The sequence below is a fragment of the Pristiophorus japonicus genome, chromosome 3 (assembly GCF_044704955.1).
Source record: "Pristiophorus japonicus isolate sPriJap1 chromosome 3, sPriJap1.hap1, whole genome shotgun sequence".
Classification (NCBI taxonomy): domain Eukaryota; kingdom Metazoa; phylum Chordata; class Chondrichthyes; family Pristiophoridae; genus Pristiophorus; species Pristiophorus japonicus.
The window spans coordinates 233,228,301-233,250,194 of NC_091979.1; the positions used below are offsets into that span (position 1 = coordinate 233,228,301).

General features: G+C 49.5%; 1 protein-coding gene across 4 annotated transcripts in view; it reads left to right on the forward strand.

Annotated features, from left to right (window-relative positions):
• Positions 1-19,193, forward strand: part of LOC139260166 (prominin-1-A-like) — a 243,365-nt gene extending 224,172 nt beyond the window's left edge. For 3 of the 4 annotated variants that reach the window (XM_070876407.1, XM_070876406.1, XM_070876405.1), the window contains 8 exons: positions 4,459-4,548; positions 6,975-7,028; positions 9,932-10,012; positions 11,376-11,444; positions 12,012-12,101; positions 12,860-12,972; positions 14,882-14,905; positions 17,546-19,193. In XM_070876407.1, coding sequence (XP_070732508.1) covers positions 4,459-4,548; positions 6,975-7,028; positions 9,932-10,012; positions 11,376-11,444; positions 12,012-12,101; positions 12,860-12,972; positions 14,882-14,905; positions 17,546-17,564 — 540 coding nt within the window. In that variant the 3' untranslated portion in view covers positions 17,565-19,193. The remainder of the gene's footprint in view (positions 1-4,458; positions 4,549-6,974; positions 7,029-9,931; positions 10,013-11,375; positions 11,445-12,011; positions 12,102-12,859; positions 12,973-14,881; positions 14,906-17,545) is intronic. The other variant, XM_070876408.1, reaches the window with a different exon arrangement.
• Positions 19,194-21,894: the final 2,701 nt, after the last annotated feature.

Here is a 21,894-nt window from a genome sequence, read left to right on the forward strand (position 1 = left end):
AAAATCCCCCCCGAGGACAATGCAGTCGCCGACGTCGACGGAGCCAAGAAGAGCGGACACCTCTTCAAAGAAGCGCGTTTGCTGCGGGCCGGGATGAGGGGCGTACACGTTCACGAGATGGAGCGGCACGTCCCCCAGGCGAACCGTTACGTGCAGCAAGCGGCCTGGCACGGGCTCCTCGACCCCCAAGATCTCCGGCTGAAAATGCGGGCCCAGCAAGATGGCCACCCCACTAGAAATGGCGGTGAGGTGGCTCATGCGGACCTCTCCTTGCCATTCCAGGAGCCACGTGGCTTCGTCTCCCGGAACGGTGTGGGTTTCTTGCAGGAAGCACACCGCATATTTCCCCTCCCGCAGGAGCGAAAAATTGTCAAATCTACGGCGTGCCCCTCTGCCGCCGTTGATGTTGAGGCTGGCTATGGTTATCTTCATGGCAAAAGCATAGTGCAACCTCTACCTTAACCTATTGTGGGGGAGGGAGCGGAGTCTTTTGTTGAACTCCGCTCCCTCCGCAGCCCAGCGAGGAGTCCCTCGAGCTCGCGCAGCTCAAGGTGCTGCTCCTTTGTCAAGGGCCCGCCCGCGGCCAAGGTTTTAACGGCGGCGCGGACGGACCCCTTGATCAGCTCCGGCTCGGACCATTTTTCCAGGGCCAGTCGGGCTTGGTCGCGGCGACCCCGGCTCTGGGCCAAAAAGTCCCGGAGTTCCTTTGCAGGAACGAGGAGGGCCTCAGCGGCGGCCGCGAGCAGATCCACCGCCTCCCTGGCGGTGGTCTCTAGGTCTTCACCCGCGTCCCCCACCGAGTCCCCGTCCTCCTCCGGGAGGTGGCCGCCAGCAGCCGGCCCATCGACCGCACAAGGTACGGCAAATGAACCGGCCGCTCCAACCGGCCCTGGCACTGCCCCGATCCCACCCCCAGGATCGTCGGCAGAGGAGTCCCCACTGGGCTCTTTTAAAAATGGTGCTGGGTCGGGAAATGACAGCGGAAGGGGTTCCCCCTCCGCCCCAGGAACCGGAGAACAAGGAGAGACCCGGCCATAGGAAATCCCCAGGCCCTCCAAGTGCTCCAGCTCCAACGTAAGGGGCGAGGGTGGGTGTTCCTCCCCCTCCCCGCTGCCACCCCCCGGCCCAGCATCTGCAGTATCATTAAAATCAATTGTTTCATTCTCTGCCGGGTCGAGCAAATCCCGGGGTAAGTTGTGTATTGGCTGGGCGGGCTCAGGTTCGGCCTTTTCGGCCCCGCCCGCCTCGGTCCCCGGGACGCTCGACCCGGCGGCTACGCATTCTTCCACTGGCCCCACGCCCCCCACGACAGGCAGATCTTCCACGCCCTCCCCAGGAGGCAGCGGCTGGGCAGCCTCGACTGCCTCACCCTCCCCGGGGAAAGACTCCTCGCGCCTGCAACGCAATTTGGGGGCGCTGGTGGGGGACGCGGGACACGCGGCGGGCACCGCCTCCTCCGCGGAGGGATGTTGTTCCCCCTCCGCCTCATTGGGGCGGTGCCTCTTTTTGTTCCTGGGGGCGCGCGGAGTCAGGGAGACCTCCATGTCTGCCGAGGCCTCCCGCTCCGCCCCCCCCTTTTCCTTTTCTTGCCCGCGCCTGGGCCCCTCTGTGGTGGTATTCAAGGGCCCGGGCACGGGCTCGGGGCACCCCGCGCTCGCCGGTGACTGGGTTGGGCTGAGCGCGGTGGTCAGACTTTCCGGCGCACCGAGGGGACCCGCCTCTAGATGTTTCTCCTTCTTCCGCGCCTTCTTTCCGCTCGGACGCTCTCCCTCCCCCCCGCCGGAGGCCCTGAAAACAAAGGCCTCCGACGATGCCCGCGCACCCATGGCTCCCGGCACGCGGACGCAACTAGGGGGAGGGGTGGCGGCAGCGCCAGCCTTGGCCGCCTTCGGTGGTTTGGCGGCCTTGGAGGCGGGGCAGTTCTTACGAACATGCCCCACCTCCCTGCAGGCATGGCACCGCACGCCGTCCGACGTCCAGAAGACGCGGTAGGCAGTCCCCTCGTGCACCACATTAAAGTGCCCTTCTGTCACGTCCTCCCGCGCCAGCCGGACAAAGAGCTGGCGGCGGAAGGAGAACACGTGGCGCAGGCTGTTCTCCCTGAGGCCGAGCGGTATGGGGTTGATCCCTGACCTTACCTCCCCCAGTTGTTGTAGGTGAGGGAGGAGGAGCTCAGCGGGAACAAAGGGCGGGACGTTCGACACGATGACCCTCTGCGCGGTGGCCTCGAGAGGATCCACCGGCAGGAACGTCCCGCCCACCGTGAGCCCCTTTTCGAGGGCCAGGGACACCGCCCGCTCCGACCCCAGGAAGAAAACAGCCTTCCCAGACATCTTGGAGGCTGCGACAATGGCCGAGGGGCCGACTACCCCAGCCATCGCCCGCACGCACTCCTCAATGCTCATTGTGGGGTGAGTGTAGCTCTTGACCCCGTGTTTTCTAGTAATTAATCTAAATGGTGGCAGGGCAGCGGGTGGCGCAGGAGGTGCTGTGGAAGCGGTTGCCACCTGCGCATACGTCCTTGCTGGCCCTGCCACCGGCGTGGATGGGGTCGCCATCACGGGGTCCCTTTAAGGGCTACACCCACCCCAGAGTCACAGGCCTTAATGGTCTTTAATGGCCTCGTCTGTTAACTGAGCAGAGGAGCCCTTAACAAGGCACCTCTCCCCTCGTTGACAATTGGGGAGAGGCCTTGCTCCCTCTGCTCAGTTGTCTTAATTGTTTTTTTTTTTAATTTGGAAGGAAAGGGTTCTCAGAGAGAGAGGGGAGAAACAGAGTAGCAGAGAAAAGAGAGAGGGGGGTGGGAAGCGGGGGGGGCTGCGAGGGCAGGTCTCTCCTCGCAGCTGTGGGTGGGTGCACTCCCCAGATGGCAAAACACAAAAGTCTTTGAGGTGGTCTTCAGGTGGGGGGAGAAGATGTCTTCACCTGGGGTAGCTGGAGCCACCAGGCACTCCTAACGATCTTTAATTGGGTGATTAATAACAATCTTCAGCCTGGTAGCTCCAGCTATCCCAGGCTAGGCAAATGTGGGGGGTGGGGGGGGTTCCAATTGTGGGGGGGGGCCTAGTTGTAAGCACGGCCCCCACGCACACTACCACACACACACACACCCCCCGCGATGTTCCGGCCCTCAGTGGTCTTCTTTCCTCCCCCCACCGATACAACAAAGTCTGTTTGGGGAAATGCACCCACACCCACCTGTAGAAATGTTGAGTCACCCTCCTTCCACACTGGATGTTGTTGTGGTTTTTCCCCCTCTCTCCAACTCCTTGCAGAATGATGAAGTTGTTGCAAAGTTTTCTTTTCTCCTCCTCTCCCTCTGGATAAAGTTGGTGTTGAAGCCCCTTCCTTCCTTCTGTTCCTGGGCTGGTCTCAGGGCTCTCCAAGCAGGAGCTCAAGTTGATAGCAGCTCTCCTCACTGCTCACAGCTCCAACTGAGCAGGACACGCCTCCACTGCTCTCCAATTGGTCCTTGCGCATGAATGACAGAAGGATAGTTTGCAGGTGAAGCAGGTGATCAGGAAGGCGAATGCAATGTTGGCTTTCATTGCGAGAGGGATGGAGTACAAAAGCAGGGAGGTCCTGCTGCAACTGTACAGGGTATTGGTGAGGCCGCACCTGGAGTACTGCGTGCAGTTTTGGTCACCTTACTTAAGGAAGGATATACTGGCTTTGGAGGGGGTACAGAGACGATTCACTAGGCTGATTCCGGAGATGAGGGGGTTACCTTATGATGATAGATTGAGTAGACTGGGTCTTTACTCGTTGGAGTTCAGCAGAATGAGGGGTGATCCTGTAGCAACATTTAAAATAATGAAAGGGATAGACAAGATAGAGGCAGAGAGGTTGTTTCCACTGGTCGGGGAGACTAGAACTAGGGAGCACAGCTTCAAAATACAGGAGAGCCAATTTAAAACCGAGTTGAGAAGGAATTTCTTCTCCCAGAGGGTTGTGAATCTGTGGAATTCTCTGCCCATGGAAGCAGTTGAGGCTAGCTCATTGAATGTATTCAAGTCACAGATAGATAGATTTTTAACCAATAAGGGAATTAAGGGTTACGGGGAGCGGGCAGGTAAGTGGAGCTGAGTCCACGGCTAGATCAGCCATGATCTTATTGAATGGCGGAGCAGGCTCGAGGGGCTAGATGGCCTACTCCTGTTCCTAATTCTTATGTTCTTATCTAAGTTGGATATCCAGGCCAAAGCTTCCAGTGTAACAGCGTGAATATCTTGTAGGCTGACTGCAAATTCCCTCTGAGGGCAGTGCTCAATGATGTGCTCCAGGGTCTGATTAGGATCTCCACAGTTGCATGATGGGGATGCTTTAATCTTCCACCGATGGAGAAGGTGGCAGCATCGACCATGACCGGTTCTGAGGCGGTTGATGGTTGTTCACTGTTTGCAGGGAAGGAAGGCGCTGAGAGTGCATATTAACACACGCCCAATTACTGTGTTACAGACAGACACCTTAAAAACTGAACTGAACAAAGAGGCAGATAGCCTGAAGGAATTGAACAGCTGGATCCAGAGTGACATGTTGCCAAACAAAGTAAGTTTTACGCTGTACGTGTTCACACATTTACATTGCAGGCGCTGCACTGGGATACAGTTTAACACTTGAGCAATCAACATGGGAAACACGTCAAGGATCAGGATGTTTAGGAACAGGAAAAGGCCATTCAATCCAAGAAACTTATCCTTTTATGCTACACTAACCCTATCCTACACACTTTTTCACTATATTCTCAGTCCCTTTTTCTTTCCAGAATCATGTCTGAAGCTGCCGTCACTGTGTCATCTTGACTATTCCAACGCTCTGCCGACTGGCCTCCCATCTTTCACCCTACATGAACTTGAGCTCATCCAAAACTCTGATGTCCCGTGTCCTAACTCATGCCACGTCCCGTTCAACCACCACCCCTGTGCTCGCTGACCTAGATTAGCCCCCCCCCCACCCCGTCTGACAACACCTCGAGTTTAAAATTCTCAACCTATCTCTGTAATCTCCTTCAGCCCTACAACCCTCCGAGATATCTTCGCTCCTCCAATTCTCCCTAAACTTCTCCACCTTTAAGGCACTCCTTAAAACCTTCCCCTTTGACCAAGCTTTTGGTCATCTGTCCTAATTTCTCCTTATGTGGCTCGGTGTCAAATTTTGTTCGGTAATCCTCCTGTGAAGGACCCTGGGACATTTTACTACACTAACGGAGCTGTATAAATACATGTTGTTGTTGTAGGAGTGCTAAGATTGCTGGTTGCACAATAGTCCCACTTTAATTTAAATTGGGCCCCTCTTTAGCACCATGAGCAGCTGTCGGGACTCCAGGAATAATGATCCGGTTTCCTATATTTGGCCTTCCACCAGCAGGAACAGCAGTAGCCCACATGAACAGAGCCCCTCTTTTGAGCAAATAATCAGGCCTTGAACAGAAGCAGAATGCGATAGGAATGCTCAGCAAGTCAAGAAGCATCTGAGGAGAGAACGGACAAGTTAATATTTCAGGTGTAACTCTTTAGTATACCCAAAATGTCAAGTTCTCTGCACAGATGTTGAATGATCTGCTGAGTATTCCTAGCATTTTCTATTTTTGTTTCTGGTTTCCAGTGTTTGGAATTCCCTGGTTTTAGTATATAAAAGTGCCACACTAGCCTTTTCAACCTAGTTATGTAGAATTACAGAAAACTTCCAGCACAGAAACAGGCCATTCGGCCCAACTGGTCCATGCCGGTGTTTATGCTCCACTCCAGCCTCCTCCCACCCTACTTCATCTTACCTTATCAGCAAATCCTTCTATTCCCTTCTCCCTCATGTGTTTATCCAGCTTTCCCTTAAATGTATGCAATTCCCCTCAACTACTCCCTGCGGTAGCGAGTTCCACATCCCTCGGGAGACGGCGGAAGTATTCATTCAAATACAAATTAGATAGATTTCTGTCAGATAATAACATTTTGGGACACAATATCTGACTAATGTGAGACATGATGTGTGGTGAGTGCAGCGAGCTTGGGAGGAACAGGGGACTTCCCAAAACTCTCCACCACTGGGGGTTTTCCTCATCTCATTGAGCTGTGGCTCAGTGGGCAGCACACTCTGAGTCAGAAGGTCGTGGGTTCAAGTCCCACACAGGGACTAGAGCACAAAAAATCTAAGCTGACACTCCCAGCGCAGTACTAAGGAAGCACTGCACTGTCACAGGTGCCATCTTTAGGGTGAGATGTTAAACCGAGGCCCCGCCTGCTCTCTCAGGTGGACGTAAAATATCCCACGGCACTATTTCGAAGAAGAGCAGGGGAGTTCTCCCTGGTGTCCTGGGGCCAATAGTTATCCCTCAATCAGCATAACAAAAACAGATTATCCCATTGCAGTTTGTGGGAACTTGCTGTGTGCAAATTGGCTGCCGCGTTTCCTACATTACAACAGTGACTACACTTCAAAAGTACTTAATTGGCTGTAAAGCGCTTGGAGACATCCCGTGGTCGTGAAAGGCACTATAGAATTTCAAATCTTTCTTTTTTTTAAATATTTGATTCTGTGGGAGACTCATTGCTAGAGATTGATTGCTGTGATTGGTCAACAACTCCATTATCATTAGATCATATGACTGCCGGGATGGTAGAAGGCGAACAAGATGGACCCTGGACTTTCTATCATCCAGCATTTCGTGTGTTGCTATGGTTTGGGGAGGGGGAGATCAGCGACCCTTGCTGAAAAGCATACGTGTGTGTACACTGGGTTAGGACAGGATTGGAGTGCCCACAATCTATTATCTAGTCAACAGTTCGGACTCACACTTGAAGAGTGGAAGCATGGAGGAGCTGCTGGAGGGTCTGTGAACCAAACCTTACATTGAGTCAATGCCTTGAAGAGGGGAAAAAACATGCCAAAAATGGGGAGAGGAATTCTCTCTCGTAGGCCGGACTGTAAGATTCCTGTGATGGGTTTTGTTGACTGTGTTTGTTTTTTTGGTTTTACAGAACATGTTGAAGAAAAATATTCAGGCTCTTCAGAGATTTACTTCATACATAGAGGTACACCATTTGTTTGAAGCTGTTTCTTTCTTGTTTTACAGCTGTTGCTTATTGGTACATCTTCTGCTCTCCCCGACTCTTTACCTGTCTGGCCCAGAGCTGCCAGAAACTGGGCAAATGCAACATTTGAAATGCTGAACTCTGAGCCAGATGCCGAGCTGAGTTACCAAGGCTGCATCCATCACAAGGGTGGTCAGAGTCTCATTCTTAAATGCCTTGTGATCGCGATATCGTTAACTAACATGATCACAAGATGTTTAAGGATGGGCAGGATATCATTCAGCCCATTTTAAATCATCAATCCCGACAGACTCTATTGCCTGGACTTGTAACATCCATTTGTGTTTTTCAATGATTCCAGAGTTTTCGTCCTCCAAACCCTTCCACAGATTGATCAATATGTAAAGAGAAGCATGCTGATAAAAGGCCCAAACTTGCCTGTTTCCCCTCATCCATTTCTGGCAATTCACTTTGCAATAATTTTCCAAACTTACCTTTTACACGTTTATGTATATATATCTCTCTATAAGGTCACCTCTTTTCAAGATTATTAAGCTGAGGTTTCCCCAATATTTCCTCATCACTCAGATCTCGACACTGGGGATCAGACTGCTTCCTGGACTAGAATTTCCCTCCTCGCCTCGCCTCGCCTCGCCTCGCCTTGGTCACCACAAATAGACAGAGTACTCAAGGTGTGATCTAACCAGAGCACCACACAATTGGAATTCACTTCTTATTTCCATTAATGAGGCCACTCTGAGTCACTCTCATAGGGTCATGAATCATTGGAATTATCTATCTCAGAGAACTGTGGAGGCTGGGTCATTGAATATATTCAAGGTGGAGATAGACAGATTTGTGAACTGTAGGGAAGTCAAGGGTTATGGGGAACAGGCAGGAAAGTGGAGTTGAGGCCAAGGTCAGCCATGACCTTATTGAATGGCAGAGTAGGCTCAAGGAGCCAAATGGCCTACTCCTGCTCCTATTATGTTCTTATTGGGGGTAATTTCAACCACTAAAAAAATGGGTGGAGTGGAGTCTGGTGGGACGTTAAAATTTAAAAAATCTCAAACCCAACCCCAACCCGCATCCAACACGCCTGCTTCCCATTTTAACAGTGGCAGACTGGGGATGATCAACCAACTCGCTCCCAGGAGGCGCGTAGGCTATTTAAATATTATAATGAGGCAGCGTGCCTCATATTTAACCTGTCTTCCCATTTTAACCCTGGCGGGCTGGGTTTCCCTGGAAAAGGTAAGTGCCTTTACAGCACTGCTCATGGGCCAGGAGGAGCAGGAGGGCTTCCCCTCGGTCCACCAAGCTAACCTTCTTCCCTGCCCACCATCGAACCACCCTCACCCGTGCCCCCTGGCAATCCAAAGATCTCCTGCCGATCGGTGATTGGTGACCCACCCACCCCCTACCATGTCTCCACCCCCTTTCCCACTAACCTAGCTGCAGTGCTCCCTATCTGCCCCGGGCTCCGGCCTCCCCCGGAACATTCTCCACCTGATAGGGACCCAAGTCAAAGCTCCACAGCATGTGGGGGAACCCGGACTTACTTCCCCCGCTCACAAAACCCGCCCCTGTCAAGATCAGGAGCATTGACAATTTTTGGCTAATGTTAGAACAAATGAGTCCTGCCTCCAGGTAACTGCAGAGAAAACTGTAGGGCCTATATCTTTAACAGAGGGTTTTCAGTAGGGGAGGTCAGGAATCACATGTCACACTCGAAGTTCAATTTCACAGTGTCTGTCACACCTCTGTGAGGTGCCTTGGGATGTTTTTCCATTTTATAGATGCTATATAAATGCAAGTTGTTATTGTATATCCGCTGAATGTTTTATAAACATTGGCCATGTTATATATATATGTACTTAATGACTGTTGCTTATGTTAGATTGTATATAGACTGACTGTGTTATGCACACTATGTTATATACATTAATGAAAACAGAAAATACTGGAAATACTCAGTGAGACAGGCAGCATCTGTGGAGAGCAAAATAGAGTTAAAGTTTCAGGTCCATGACCATTTGTCAGAACTGGAAAAGTTAGAGATGCAACAGGTTTTTAAGCAAGTGTAGGGGCAGGGAAGGGGGGGAGGGGAGGGGAGGGGGGGAACAAAAGGGAAGGTCTGTGATAGGGTGGAAGGCAGGAGAGATTAAATGGCAAAAGGGTTGATGGTGCGAGGCAAAAGGAGATGGTTAAGAAACAAAAGATGAGTCTAGATAGGGTGTAAATGGCAGAATCAACAGCTGCCATGGGGGTTAAAGAATATAGGGGCAGTGGTTATGATCTGAAATTGTTGAACTCGATGTTGAGTCCAGAAGGCTGTAAAGTGCCTTAACAAAAGATGAGGTGCTGTTTCTTGAGCTTACATTGAGCTTCATTGAAACAGTGTAGGAGGCCGAGGACAGAAATATTAGAATGGGAGTGGAGTGGAGAATTAAAGTGCCAGGCGACTGGAAGCTTGGGGTCACGCTTACGGACTAAATGGAGGTGTTCCGCAAGCCGGTCACCCAATCTACCCTTGGTCTCCCCAATGTAGAGGAGACCGCATCATGAGCAGTGAATAAAATTGAAAGAAGTACAAGTAAATCACTGTTTCACCTGAAAGGAGTGTTTGGGGTCCTGGGCAGTGGGAAGGGAGGAGGTAAAAGGGCAGACACCTGCCCTTTTGATTGTGTTATATATAGTGACCGTATATACAGTGACTGCGTTATATACAGTGACTGTGTTGTATACACTGACTGCGTTATATACAATGACTGCATTATATACACTGACTGTGTTATATACAGTGACTGTGTTATATAGACTGACTGCGTTATATACAGTGACTGCGTTATATACACTGAATACGTTACTTACACTGATTGCAGTTTAACATGCTCTTCTAGGTAAACATAAACACTGCTTTATCGAATATAGAATCCGCACAGACTTTACTCCACACGAAAGCTTCGGACATTATTAAAAGTGTGAGTATCACTCAAGGATTTGTCTGGGATTCCAGAAATAGTCTTTGATTATATGCGTCTATTGAGAGCAAATTAATTTTGTGTTTGAAATGTTTGTAAATGTGCGGTACAGACCAAAGCACAATCCATGGATTGGTCTCACACAGGATCACAGTGCATCATCCCACACCAGCCCTGATCTGGGCATGGAGGTGTGGGAAATCGTAAACAGGAAACCTTCAGCTTGTCTGCGTGTGCTGGATTGACCAACAGATGAAAGGGCATTGTCTGACCCACTGCACCATCCAGCACTCCTCCAACACACAGAGAGGAGTCCTTCATTCCCTCTGTCTGGGTGGGATTTGAACCCGAACCCCACAGGTGAAAGGACAGTGCCTAACCCAACAGAGACAGTGAACCTCCAACCTCTGTGCGTGATGTGGATTCTCAGATCCCAGAGGTGACTGAACAGTGAGAAACACATTGCTCCATATCGAACTGTCCCCAGAACGAGAGGCGACCTTCAATCCATCTGTACATTTTCATGAAACTTTATGGACCTTTAAAAACTGTTATAGCACCTGAACTGATAGTGTTTGCAGAGTTCAGATTTTACTCAGCCCATCTGCACAAAGCAGTCAGTGAATGACAGACCATGTGAATGAAAATTGGGGCGGTTATTTATGTGGCTGGTCCAGTTGAGTTTCTGGTTACCCCCAGAATGTTGATGGTGGGGAATTCGGCGATAGTAATGCCATTGAATGTCAAGGGGAGATGGCTGGACTCTCTAACACTGTCACAACTTGTAGGTGGTGGAGAGGCATTAGGGAGTCCGGTGGTCAGCCCAGATACTGGGGTCGATGCAGAGCATCACTCCCTCGAAGCACGTATCACACACAAATCCCTACATGGTGCTCTTGGCATGCAAAACTGGGAGTGACGAAGATGAAACTCTACCCCATTTAGTACTGGCAGGAACCCGAATTGGTCATTTTCTGTCTCCCTGGGCCAGGGGTACTGAGGCCAGTTGTTGGCATGGCTCAGATGTGCTAACTCCGCGCGGAATGCAGGTGGAATCAATGACTAGCCTGCTCAGGATCATGACGTCACAGAACCTGGGAACTTGTGGCTCTACCTGACGTGCTCAGTACTTCATCGTGCTGCACACCAATTTATCTTTCTTGTGTATAAATCCTGCACCACTGCAGATATTGAACCTCGGACTGTGACCTCCTTTGTACCACAGAAAGTTTGCAGATAAATCCAGTTTCTGTCCCCTAAGAACTAACGCATCCTGGACTACTATCTTTTCAATACAAGCTAAAATAGTCTTTTTATTTTATAAAAATAAATATGAAGACTACCATACTTTTCATCATGACAGGATTGCAAGATATTTCTGGATTGTCAGCTCGATTATTTCAATGGATATGTGAACTGGAGCAAGGCAATGGTAAGGTTAACACTGCCAGCAATTCCAATCTGCATGGTCAGGAATACATAGCGCACCTGCACTGTGTCACTGAGCACAATATCTAACCGAAACGTGAAACAGTGACACCTAGGAGTGAGAAACAAAGAGTATAGCTTCCTGTGAGTGAGTTAAACTGAGTGATGAGTCACAGAGAGGTTGGGTGCCTGGGAGTGAGTTTCAGAGTGATGAGTTACAGAGTGATGGGTGTCTGGGAGTAAGTTAGAGTGATGGGTGTCTGGGAGTGAGACACACAGTGATGGGTGTCTGAGAGTGAGTTACACACAGTGATGGGTGTCTGGGAGTGAGACACACAGTGATGGGTGTCTGGGAGTGAGACACACAGTGATGGGTGTCTGGGAATGAGACACACAGTGATGGGTGTCTGGGAGTGAGTTACACCAGGTGATCGATAGCTGGGAGTGAGTTACACAGAAATTGTGTGAAATTATTTAGACTGCTGGTTTTAATTGTGGCCGATTGTCTATTGAGAAAGATACAGACTCTGTCAGATTCTTGTTTCTTCAGTGAAAGATGTTTTTTTTTCAGATTACGGAGAATGTGGCTCGGTGCAAACCAGCAGCGGATGCTGTGGATTCTATTGCAACCATCGGTTGCTCTTACCTTCTGGACTCAGTGGTAAGAAAGGCAATAATGGCAGGATAAGGGGGATGGGCCAGATAAAGGAGGGGGGAGGAGGGACAGGATTGATTGGGCTCAGGTTCCTCTAAACTGTCTTTAGCAGGAACTTAGATTGATCTCCAGCAACGGGGAGAAAATACACTTTATCTGCTACAAGTCTGAACATTTTGATGGGACAGTGTAGAGGGAGTTTTACTCTGTATCTAACCCATGCTGCACCTGCGCTGGGAGTGTTTGATGGGACAGTGTAGAGGGAGCTTTACTCTGTATCTAACCCCGTGCTGTACCTGCCCTGGGAGTTTTTGATAGAAAATTGTAGAGGGAGCTTTACTCTATGTCTAATCCCATGCTGTATATACACAGCCATTTATACACACTCCATCACTCCATGCCCCCGCTCACCGCTGCACCCTCTGGTCCCCACACTCTAGCCCTGTGTGAACTGCCCCCCCCCCCCCCCCCCCGCTCCCCGCCCTCCGCCACCTCCTGTCATCTCACCATTGGTGGCAGAGCCGCCAGCCGCTCATCTTTCACCCTAAACTCTCTCCCTAAAACCCTCCTCCTCTCCGTTTCTCCCTGGAACCCTCTTGAATCTTAATTCCAACACAGTGAGTCTTCAGGGAGGTGGCAGCGTGTGTTGAACCATGTAGTTGAAGCGCAGGAGGAACACCAAAAGGAAAGTTCGCAGGAGCCCTGTCCACAGTAATATTGATAAATAGAGTTGAGGAGTAATGATATGTATCTGTTTCCCACAGAACGCATTCTGGTTTAGTCTGGGCTGGAGCACCATATTCCTGATTCCAAGCATCATATTTGCGGTGAAGCTTGCCAAATTCTATCGACGCATGGCAGCTTCCGATGTGTACGAGTAAGTTAAGATGGACCAGGGGTTAGAAAATGAAAGAACGTAGAAAGAAAGAACTTGCATTTATACTGAGCCTTTCCCTATGTCCCAAAGCCCTTAACAGCCAATGAAGTACTTTTGAAGTGTAGTCACTGTTGTAATAAGAACATAAGAAAAGGAGCGGGAGTAGGCCATTCCACCCCTCGAGCCTGCTCCGCCATTCAGTAAGATCACGGCTGATCTTCGACCTCAGCTCCACTTTCCCACCCAATCCCCATATCCCTTGATTCTCCTGGAGTCCAAAAACTATCAATCTCAGTCTTGCATATACTCAATGATTGAGCATCCACAGCCTTTGGGGAGAGAATTCTGAAGACTCACAACCCTCTGAGTGAAGAAATTTATTCTCATCACAGTCCTAAATGGCCGACCCCTTGTCCCGAGACTGTGATTCCCTAGTTCTAGACTCTCCAGCCAGGGAATCAGCCTCTCAGTATTTACCTGTAATGTAGGAAACATGGCAGTCAATTTGAACACTGCCAGCTCCCACAAACAGCAATGAGGTAAATGACCAGATCACCTATTTTTAGTGATGTTGGTAGTGGGACAAATATTGGTCCCAGGACTACGGGGATAACTCCCCTGCTCGTCATCTAATAGTGGCCGTGGGCTCTCTTACATCCGCCTGAGAGACAGCGCCTCGGTTTAACGCCTCATCTGAAAGACGGCACCTTTGACAGTGTAGCGCTCCCTCAGCATTGCCCCGGGCGTGTTAGCCTGGATTATGTGCTTAAGTCTCTGGAGTGGTCCTTGAACCCATGGCCTTCTGACTCGGAGGCGAGGGTGCTACCTTGTCATGTATTCAACTATCATTGTAACCCATGTATAAGCTGACCTAAGTTGTACACCTTGAGAACATTGACCACAAGGGGGTGAACTTGTGGAGGCACTCCTAACCTGGACTTTCAGGTATAAAAGGGGAAGCTCCACCCACCTTCATCACTTGTGGTCTTGGTAATAAAGGTAACTGGTCACAGAGTGACCTTCTCTCAAGTATGGGCCTCGTGTGCATTTATACTGTATAGTAAGGACATATCACGACCCACTGAGCCCCGGCTGACATGCGACAAGACAAAAAGATGCTGATGAAACCAAATTTATTTGTAACCATTACTGTTTAAAGGAGTTCTCATCCGTGATGCCTCAGGTTTCAGTAGCGAATGCGCTGTGCAGTGTGATACTGAGCCATTCACATCAGGGCAACCTGGCTTCAAGCCCCTTGTCTGCGCTGCGGTGGGAGTGCTACAGTGTTGCTACGATAACCAGCGTTGCCCATCCGGATCACTATCCAGTGTCCCCTGCTGGAAAGTGTGGATGTCGGAGTTGCCGAGGTCCAGGCTCAGTCTCAATATTCAACAGCCTCCAGGCTCACGTCTGAAGATTGGGCAACCTGAGTGAGATACCCTCAAACAGCCACCATCCAACGATTCATCATGGCAGGAAGTCAAAACATTGAGGGGAGGAGTGGGCAAAAGGGAAGAAAATTTGCAACAAAAAAAAAACATGTTTCACAAGTTATTTTTCAATAGCACCTTATAGCCAGATTTGACCTTTAACCTACGTGATGGACAAGTTAATGTCAAACTATTGGGTGAAGAAGCAAATCATTCCAACTGACAGTTCAGAAAAGGGAGCTGGCATCTTCCAGAGCCACGATAGCAACATGTATAATGGCGCTAGGTTAGATAACCTTTGAGAAAAACAGCGGGAAGTACCAATAAAATCTTCCTGGCCTCACTGCGCTCTTGAAGTGATGATTTTTTTTGCCTGCTGCCATTCTTGGGCTGGAGTATTTTCTCCTCGATGAGTACAAACTTGATAACCATGTGGCGTGTGCAACATTCACTTATTACACTTTTCCTTATTGTTTCAGGAACGGCAGCTCTCACTTTGAGATGTAAGTAGAACAGATCATTGACTGAGATTACATTACATAGGATATACGGCACAGAAATAGGCCATTTAGCCCAACCAGTCCATACTGGCGTTTATGCTCCACTCGAACCTCCTACTGTCTTTCCTCATCTAAATCTATCAGCATAACCCTCTATTCCCTTCTCCCTCATATGCTTGTCCAGCCTCCCCTTAAATGCATCAGATTACTGGCACCCGGTTTCCCTCGGACTTTTAAGAGCACTGGGAGTATTCTTGTAATGGGTAAGGTGAAAATTGGGGCAGAACATAGGAACAAGAGGTCATTCAGTCCCTCAAGCCTGCTCCGCCATTCAATCAGATCATGGCTGATCTGTATCTCAACTCCATTTTCCTGCCTTTGCTCCGTATCCCTTAACCAACAGACACTTGTCGATCTCAGTCTTGAAAGCTCCAATTGACCACCAGCCTTTTTGGGGGAAAGAATTCCTGATTCCCACCACCCTTTGAGTGAAGAAGTGCTTTGTGTGACTTGCTCCATTGGCACATCCACCTCATCCCGTAAACCCACCATCCCATTCTGTCACCGTAACCATGGTGGTCTGCCCGTCGGCCCCCGACACACCCCTCTCCCCCCCACCCGCGCCCTTTTCTGCGCCTGTGGTGAATTCTCAGGGTGGGGATAGTTGAATATTACAGGCGGGCACCATTGCCAGTATTGGTGCAGCTGGGGTGTGGGCTGGGAGGGGGAAGGGAAGGACCAGCCCCATTGGCCGCTGGCTGATCGAGTCCTGAACGGCCTGACTCTAATTTTAAAGCTATTCACCCTTTTTCTGGATCAGTCGCCAATCCCTTTTGGATGTAACTGAGGTGGGGGTGATTGGGTGGGGGGAGGGTTAGCCACTGAGACGGGACTGGTGGGATGACGGTATCGGGTGGAATTCCACCAGTCCCACCTCTCCTCTTCTGCGGGCCCTGCATGACCGGCCAGTGCTAGTAGTGGGGCCCAATCAAAATTTTCCTTACAGCCGGTTCTTTTAAGCAGACAGGTTTTGCTTCAGCTGGACCCGGCCCGCACTCGACCAGCGGGCGGCCAATGGGGCTGGTCCTTCCCCTCCCCCTCCCAGCCCGCACCTCAGCTGCACGAATACTGGCAATGGTGCCCGCCTGTAATATTCAACTATCCCCACCCTGAGAATTCACCACAGGCGCAGCGGGGTGGGGGGAGGGGGGGATGGGTGTCGGAGGGTCGACGAGCGGAACTCCATAGTTACGGAGACAGAATGGGATGGTGGCTTTATGAGATGAGGTGGGTGCGCTAACGGAGCAAGTCACAGTCATCCTGTAGTCCCACAAAAGCCAGGAACAACTGAACGGCATGCTAGGCCATGTTGGTGTGGGACTGGTGTCACGTATAGGCCAGACTGGGTGAGGCCAGCAAGTTCCTTTCCTAAAGGATGTTGGTGAACCAGGAATTATTTTTTTAATGATAATCCCACAGTTTCATGGTCACTTTTACTGACACCAGCTTTTTGAAACTTCAAATTCTCCAACTACCCTGAGGGGATTTGAACTCACGTTCTCCATGTTATTAGAGCAGTTGGGTAACATAACCCTTGCACTAACGGTACCCCAGTACTCAGCCAGGGTTCCTCCTCCTAATGACCATCAAGTAGCCATGTTGGAAAGTGGCCACATGGTCATCGGGCAAAGAAGGAATTGGGCTTGCGTGTGATACACCATCATTATCATCATCATAGGCAGTCCCTCGGAATCGAGGAAGACTTGCTTCCACTCTTAAAATGAGTCCTTAGGTGGCTGAACAGTCCAATATGAGAGCCACAGTCCCTGTCACAGTTGGGACAGATAGTCGTTGAGGGTAAGGGAGGGTGGGACAGATTTGCCACATGCTCTTTCCACTGCCTGCGCTTGGTTTCTGCGTGCTCTTGGCGATGAGACTTGAGGTGCTCAGCACCCTCCCGGATGCACTTCCTCCACTTAGGGCGGTCTTTGGCCAGGGACTTCCAGGAGTCAGTGGGGATGTTGCACTTTATCAGGGAGGCTTTGAGGGTGTCCTTGTAACATTTCTTCTGCCCACCTTTGGCTCGTTTGCCATGAAGGAGTTCCGAGTAGAGCACTTGCTTTGGGAGTCTCGTGTCTGGCATGTGGACAATGTGGCCTGCCCAAAGGAGCTGATCAAGTGTGGTCAGTGCTTCAATGCTGGGATTGCTGGCCTGGTAGAGGACGCTAATGTTGATGCGTCTATCCTCCCAGGGGATTTGTAGGATTTTGCGGAGACATCGTTGGTGGTATTTCTTCAATGACTTGAGGTGTCTACTGTACATGGTCCATGTCTCTGAACCATATAGGAGGGCGGGTATTACTACAGTCCTGTGATGCACCAATGGTGGAAGAGCCTACCAACATTCATAGGAACGGGGCAGACCATTCAGCCTCTAGAGCCTGTTCCACCACTGTTTAAACTCACACATGGGTATCCATTTGGGGGTGATGTACTCGGGTGGGAGGGGTGGTTTACTGATGCTTATGAAACTGTTTACCATATGAACTCAACACCCTCAGAGCAGGAAAGGAGGAGGGAAGGGAGACAATTGGGGAGCAGAGAATAAGATAAATAAATAACATTATCTCTGCTTTGATTTAGGAGGAGCATGCGTAAATAATTCAGCCTTTTGGAAGCCAGACATTGGGATTATATCGAGATTCCGACAGTTCCGGCTCTCACTGACCGCTATTGTAGACAATAATCAATCAGCCAATGACATAACTACAGCCTGCTTTTAATTTTAATAGTGAAGAGGTTTTGCTAAAGTGCAGTTAGTGTGTAATTTGATTGATATTTTGTATAAATATACAACAGTCCTTGAATGTGTTGTCGTCTCCCAAATCCATGCCCATCTCTCCTGCAATTCCGTGTTTAAATCCCCTCCAATCAGGTTTGATATGGTTGTCCACACCATCCTCCTCCAACACCTCTCTCTTCCATTGTCCAGCTGGGTGGGACTGCACTCGCCTGGCTCCATTCTTATCTATCTAATCGCAGCCAGAGAATCACCTGTAACGGCTTCTCTCACACTCTCATACCGTTACCTCTGGTGTCCTCCAAGGATCTATCCTCGGCTCCCTCCTATTGATTTCTCATCTACACGGCATCCCTCGGTGACATCATCTGAAAGCACAACGTCTGGTTCTACGTGTACGCTGATGATGCCCAACTCTACCTCGCCACCACCTCTCTCGACCCCTGCACGGTCTCTATTTTCAGATTGCTCATTTGACATCCAGTCCAGGTTGAGCAGAAAATCTCTCCAATTAAACACCGAGAAGGCCAAAGCCATTGTCTTCGGTCCCCAGACTGTTCACAACCTGGGCATCCTATGAGACTGAGGTGAGCTTCCAACATCTATATCCTCTTCCATCACCATGTGCCCCTCCATAATCTCACGCACCTTTCCCAGCACCAGACTCCACTATTCCAATGTCCACACTCCCATCTTACACCCTACATGAACTTGAGCTCATCCAAAACCTGGCTGCCTGCATCCCAACTCGCTCCAAGTGCCGCTCACCCATCACCTTGTGCTCGCTGCCCCGTGTCCTAACTCGCATCAAGTCCCGCTCACCCATCACCTTGTGCTCGCTGCCCCGTGTCCTAACTCGCATCAAGTCCCGCTCACCCATCACCTTGTGCTCGCTGCCCCGTGTCCTAACTCACATCAAGTCCCGCTCACCCATCACCTTGTGCTCGCTGCCCCGTGTCCTAACTCGCATCAAGTCCCGCTCACCCATCACCCCTGTGCTCGCTGACCTACATTGGCTCCCGGTTAAGCGACGTCTCGATTTTAAAATTCTCATCCTTATTTTCAAATCCCTCCATGGTCTCGCCCCTTCCTATCTCTGTAATCTTCTCCAGCTCCACAACCCCCCGAGATCTCTGTGCTCCTCCCGTTCTGGCCTCCAGCACATCCCCAATTTTAATAGACCCACAATTGACGGCCGTGCCTTCAGCTGCCTGGGTCCTAAGCCCTGGAATTCCCTCCCTAATCCTGCCTGTCTAGCTACCTCTCGTTCCTCCTTTAAGACTCTCCTTAAAATCTTTTGATCACCTGTCCTAATATCCCTTATGTGGCTCAGTGCCAATTTTAAGTTTGATAATCGTTCCTATAAAATGCCTTGGGAAGTTTTTCCACGTTAAAGGCACTCATGTTGTTTTAACTCTTTTAATCAATGGGCCGAGGGTCAAAACTGATCTGATGGCAATGACACAAAATAAAACTGTAAATAAATAAAATTGCACATTTTTTTGTTACTATATCTGACGAATTTCTGTTTGTTTCTGTATCTGTGCCGAAGGGATGCTGTCACCATGGTTACATGCCTTGCAAGTTAATTCCCAGTATTTGTACATTGAGTACAGTGAGATGATTGGAGAACAGAAGCAATTCAAATTTACTGCTTATCATAGAATCAGAGACATTTAAAGCCCATCGTGTCCGCGCCGGCCGACAAAGAGCTATCCAGCCTAATCCCACTTTCCAGCTCTTGGTCCGTAGCCCTGGAGGTTACGGCACTTCAAGTGCACATCCAAGTACTTTTCAAATGTGTTGAGGGTTTCTGCCTCTACCACCCTTTCAGGTGTTATCTGTGAGATTTTTTTTAAGTGTATAACGCAGAGCTGCTCTGATGGTTTCAGTGGAGGAGTGAGTTCCCTGCTACAGTCCTGAGCCACACGCGTCGGGAAATCCCCCCAACTCCCTCCCCGCCCCCACTTAAATCCCCTTGGGATGTGACTGAATTAGTCATTCTCACCTGAGAGGGTGAGACTTACTTGGAATTGGCCTCAGAAAGGTGAGGAAAGAAAAAATACAACCAAGATTGGTCACGGAGGTGAGGTGCTAGAGCCCATCTATCCATACCGTCACCACCACCACCCCCCCACCACCCCCCCCGCCCCACCCCCAGCAACAGTCAGTGCCAGTAGAGGAGAGAAAACGAAGATAGCAGGCAGAAGTATTGCAGCGTGAAGTTGCTATGACAACTAATTCAGGTTGAGTTTTTGGAGCAAGCTATTTGAGGAACTGAGCTCAGCACAAGATTCCGCCCCTCCCCCCCTCCACCCACCAGGTTAACTGTATCCCTTTAACACTCCCCTGCCCCCATAACAGAAACTTTGAACTCAAACCAAAAATCAATCCAAATGTGTTGTAGATGAAACAAAAAAATCTACAATTAAACCAAACCTAGAAATAGTGGATGCATTGGTGATCATTTTCCAACATTCAGCGACTCTGGATCAGTTCCTATGGATTGGAGGGTAGCTAATGTAACCCCACTTTTTAAAAAGGAGGGAGAGAGAAAACGGAATTATAGACCGGTTAGCCTGAATTCGGTAGTGGGGAAAATGTTGAAATTAATTATTAAAGATGAAATAGCAGCGCATTTGGAAAGCAGTGACAGGATCGGTCCAAGTCAGCATGGATTTATGAAAGGGAAATCATATTTGATAAATCTTCTAGAATTTTTTGAGGATGTAACTAGTAGAGTGGACAAGGGAGAACCAGTGGATGTGGTGTATTTGGACTTTCAAAAGGCTTTTGACAAGGTCCCGCACAAGAGATTGTTGTGCAAAATGAAAGCACATGGTATTGGGGGTAATGTATTGATGCGGATAGAGAACTGGTTGGCAGACAGGAAGCAGAGAGTCGGGATAAATGGGTCCTTTTCAGAATGGCAGGCAGTGACTAGTGGGGTGCCGCAGGGCTCAGTGCTGGGACCCCAGCTATTTACAATATATATCAATGATTTAGATGAAGGAATTGAGGGTAATATCTCCAAGTTTGCAGATGACACTAGGTTGGATGGTGGTGTAAGCTGTGAGGAGGATGCAAAGAGGCTGCAGGGTGACTTAGACAGGTTAGGTGAGTGGGCAACTGCAAGGCAGATGCAGTAATGTAGATAAATGTGAGGTTATCCACTTTGATGGCAAAAACAGGAAGGCAGAATATTATCTGAATGGCGACAGATTAGATAAAGAGGAGGTGCAACGAGATCTGGGTGTCATGGTACATCAGTCATTAAAAGTTGGCATGCAGGTACAGCAGGTGGTGAAGAAGGCAAATGGCATGTTGGCCTTCATAGCTAGGGGATTTGAGTATAGGAGCAGGGAGGTCTTACTGCAGTTGTACAGGGTCTTGGTGAGGCCTCACCTGGAATATTGTGTTCAGTTTTGGTCTCCTAATCTGAGGAAGGACGTTCTTGCTATTGAGGGAGTGCAGCGAAGGTTCACCAGACTGATTCCCGGGATGGCAGGACTGACATATGATGAGAGACTGGATCGACTGGGCCTGTATTCACTGCAGTTTAGAAGAATGAGAGGGGATCTCATAGAAACATAAAATTCTGATGGGATTGGACAAGTTAGAGGCAGGAAGAATGTTCCCGATACTGGGGAAGTCCAGAACCAGGGGGCACAGTCTAAGGATAAGGGGTAAGCCATTTAGGACCGAGATGAGGAGAAACTTCTTCACTCAGAGAGTTGTTAACCTGTGGAATTCTCTACCACAGAAAGTTGTTGAGGCCAGTTCGTTAGATATATTCAAGAGGGAGTTAGATGTGGCCCTCACAGCTAAAGGGATCAAAGGGTATGGAGAGAAAGCAGGAAAGGAGTACAGAGATGAAGGATCAGCCATGATCTTATTGAATGGTGGTGCAGACTCGAAGGGCCGAATGGCCTACTCCTGCACCTATTTTCTATGTTTCTATGTTTCAAATGGCTTCCTTAAATAAATAACCTATAAAGATTTTTTTTTCTGTGCGAGGGTCCCACAAGTACAGAACTGGGTCCTTCTACCTGGGATCACCAGTATCTCTCCAAGCAGTTAGATTCATACAGCACAGAAGGAGGCCATTCCGTCCATCGTGTCTGTGCCGGCTCTTTGAGTGATCCAATTAGTCCCACTCTGCCTCGCTCTTTCCCCACAGCCCTGCAAATTT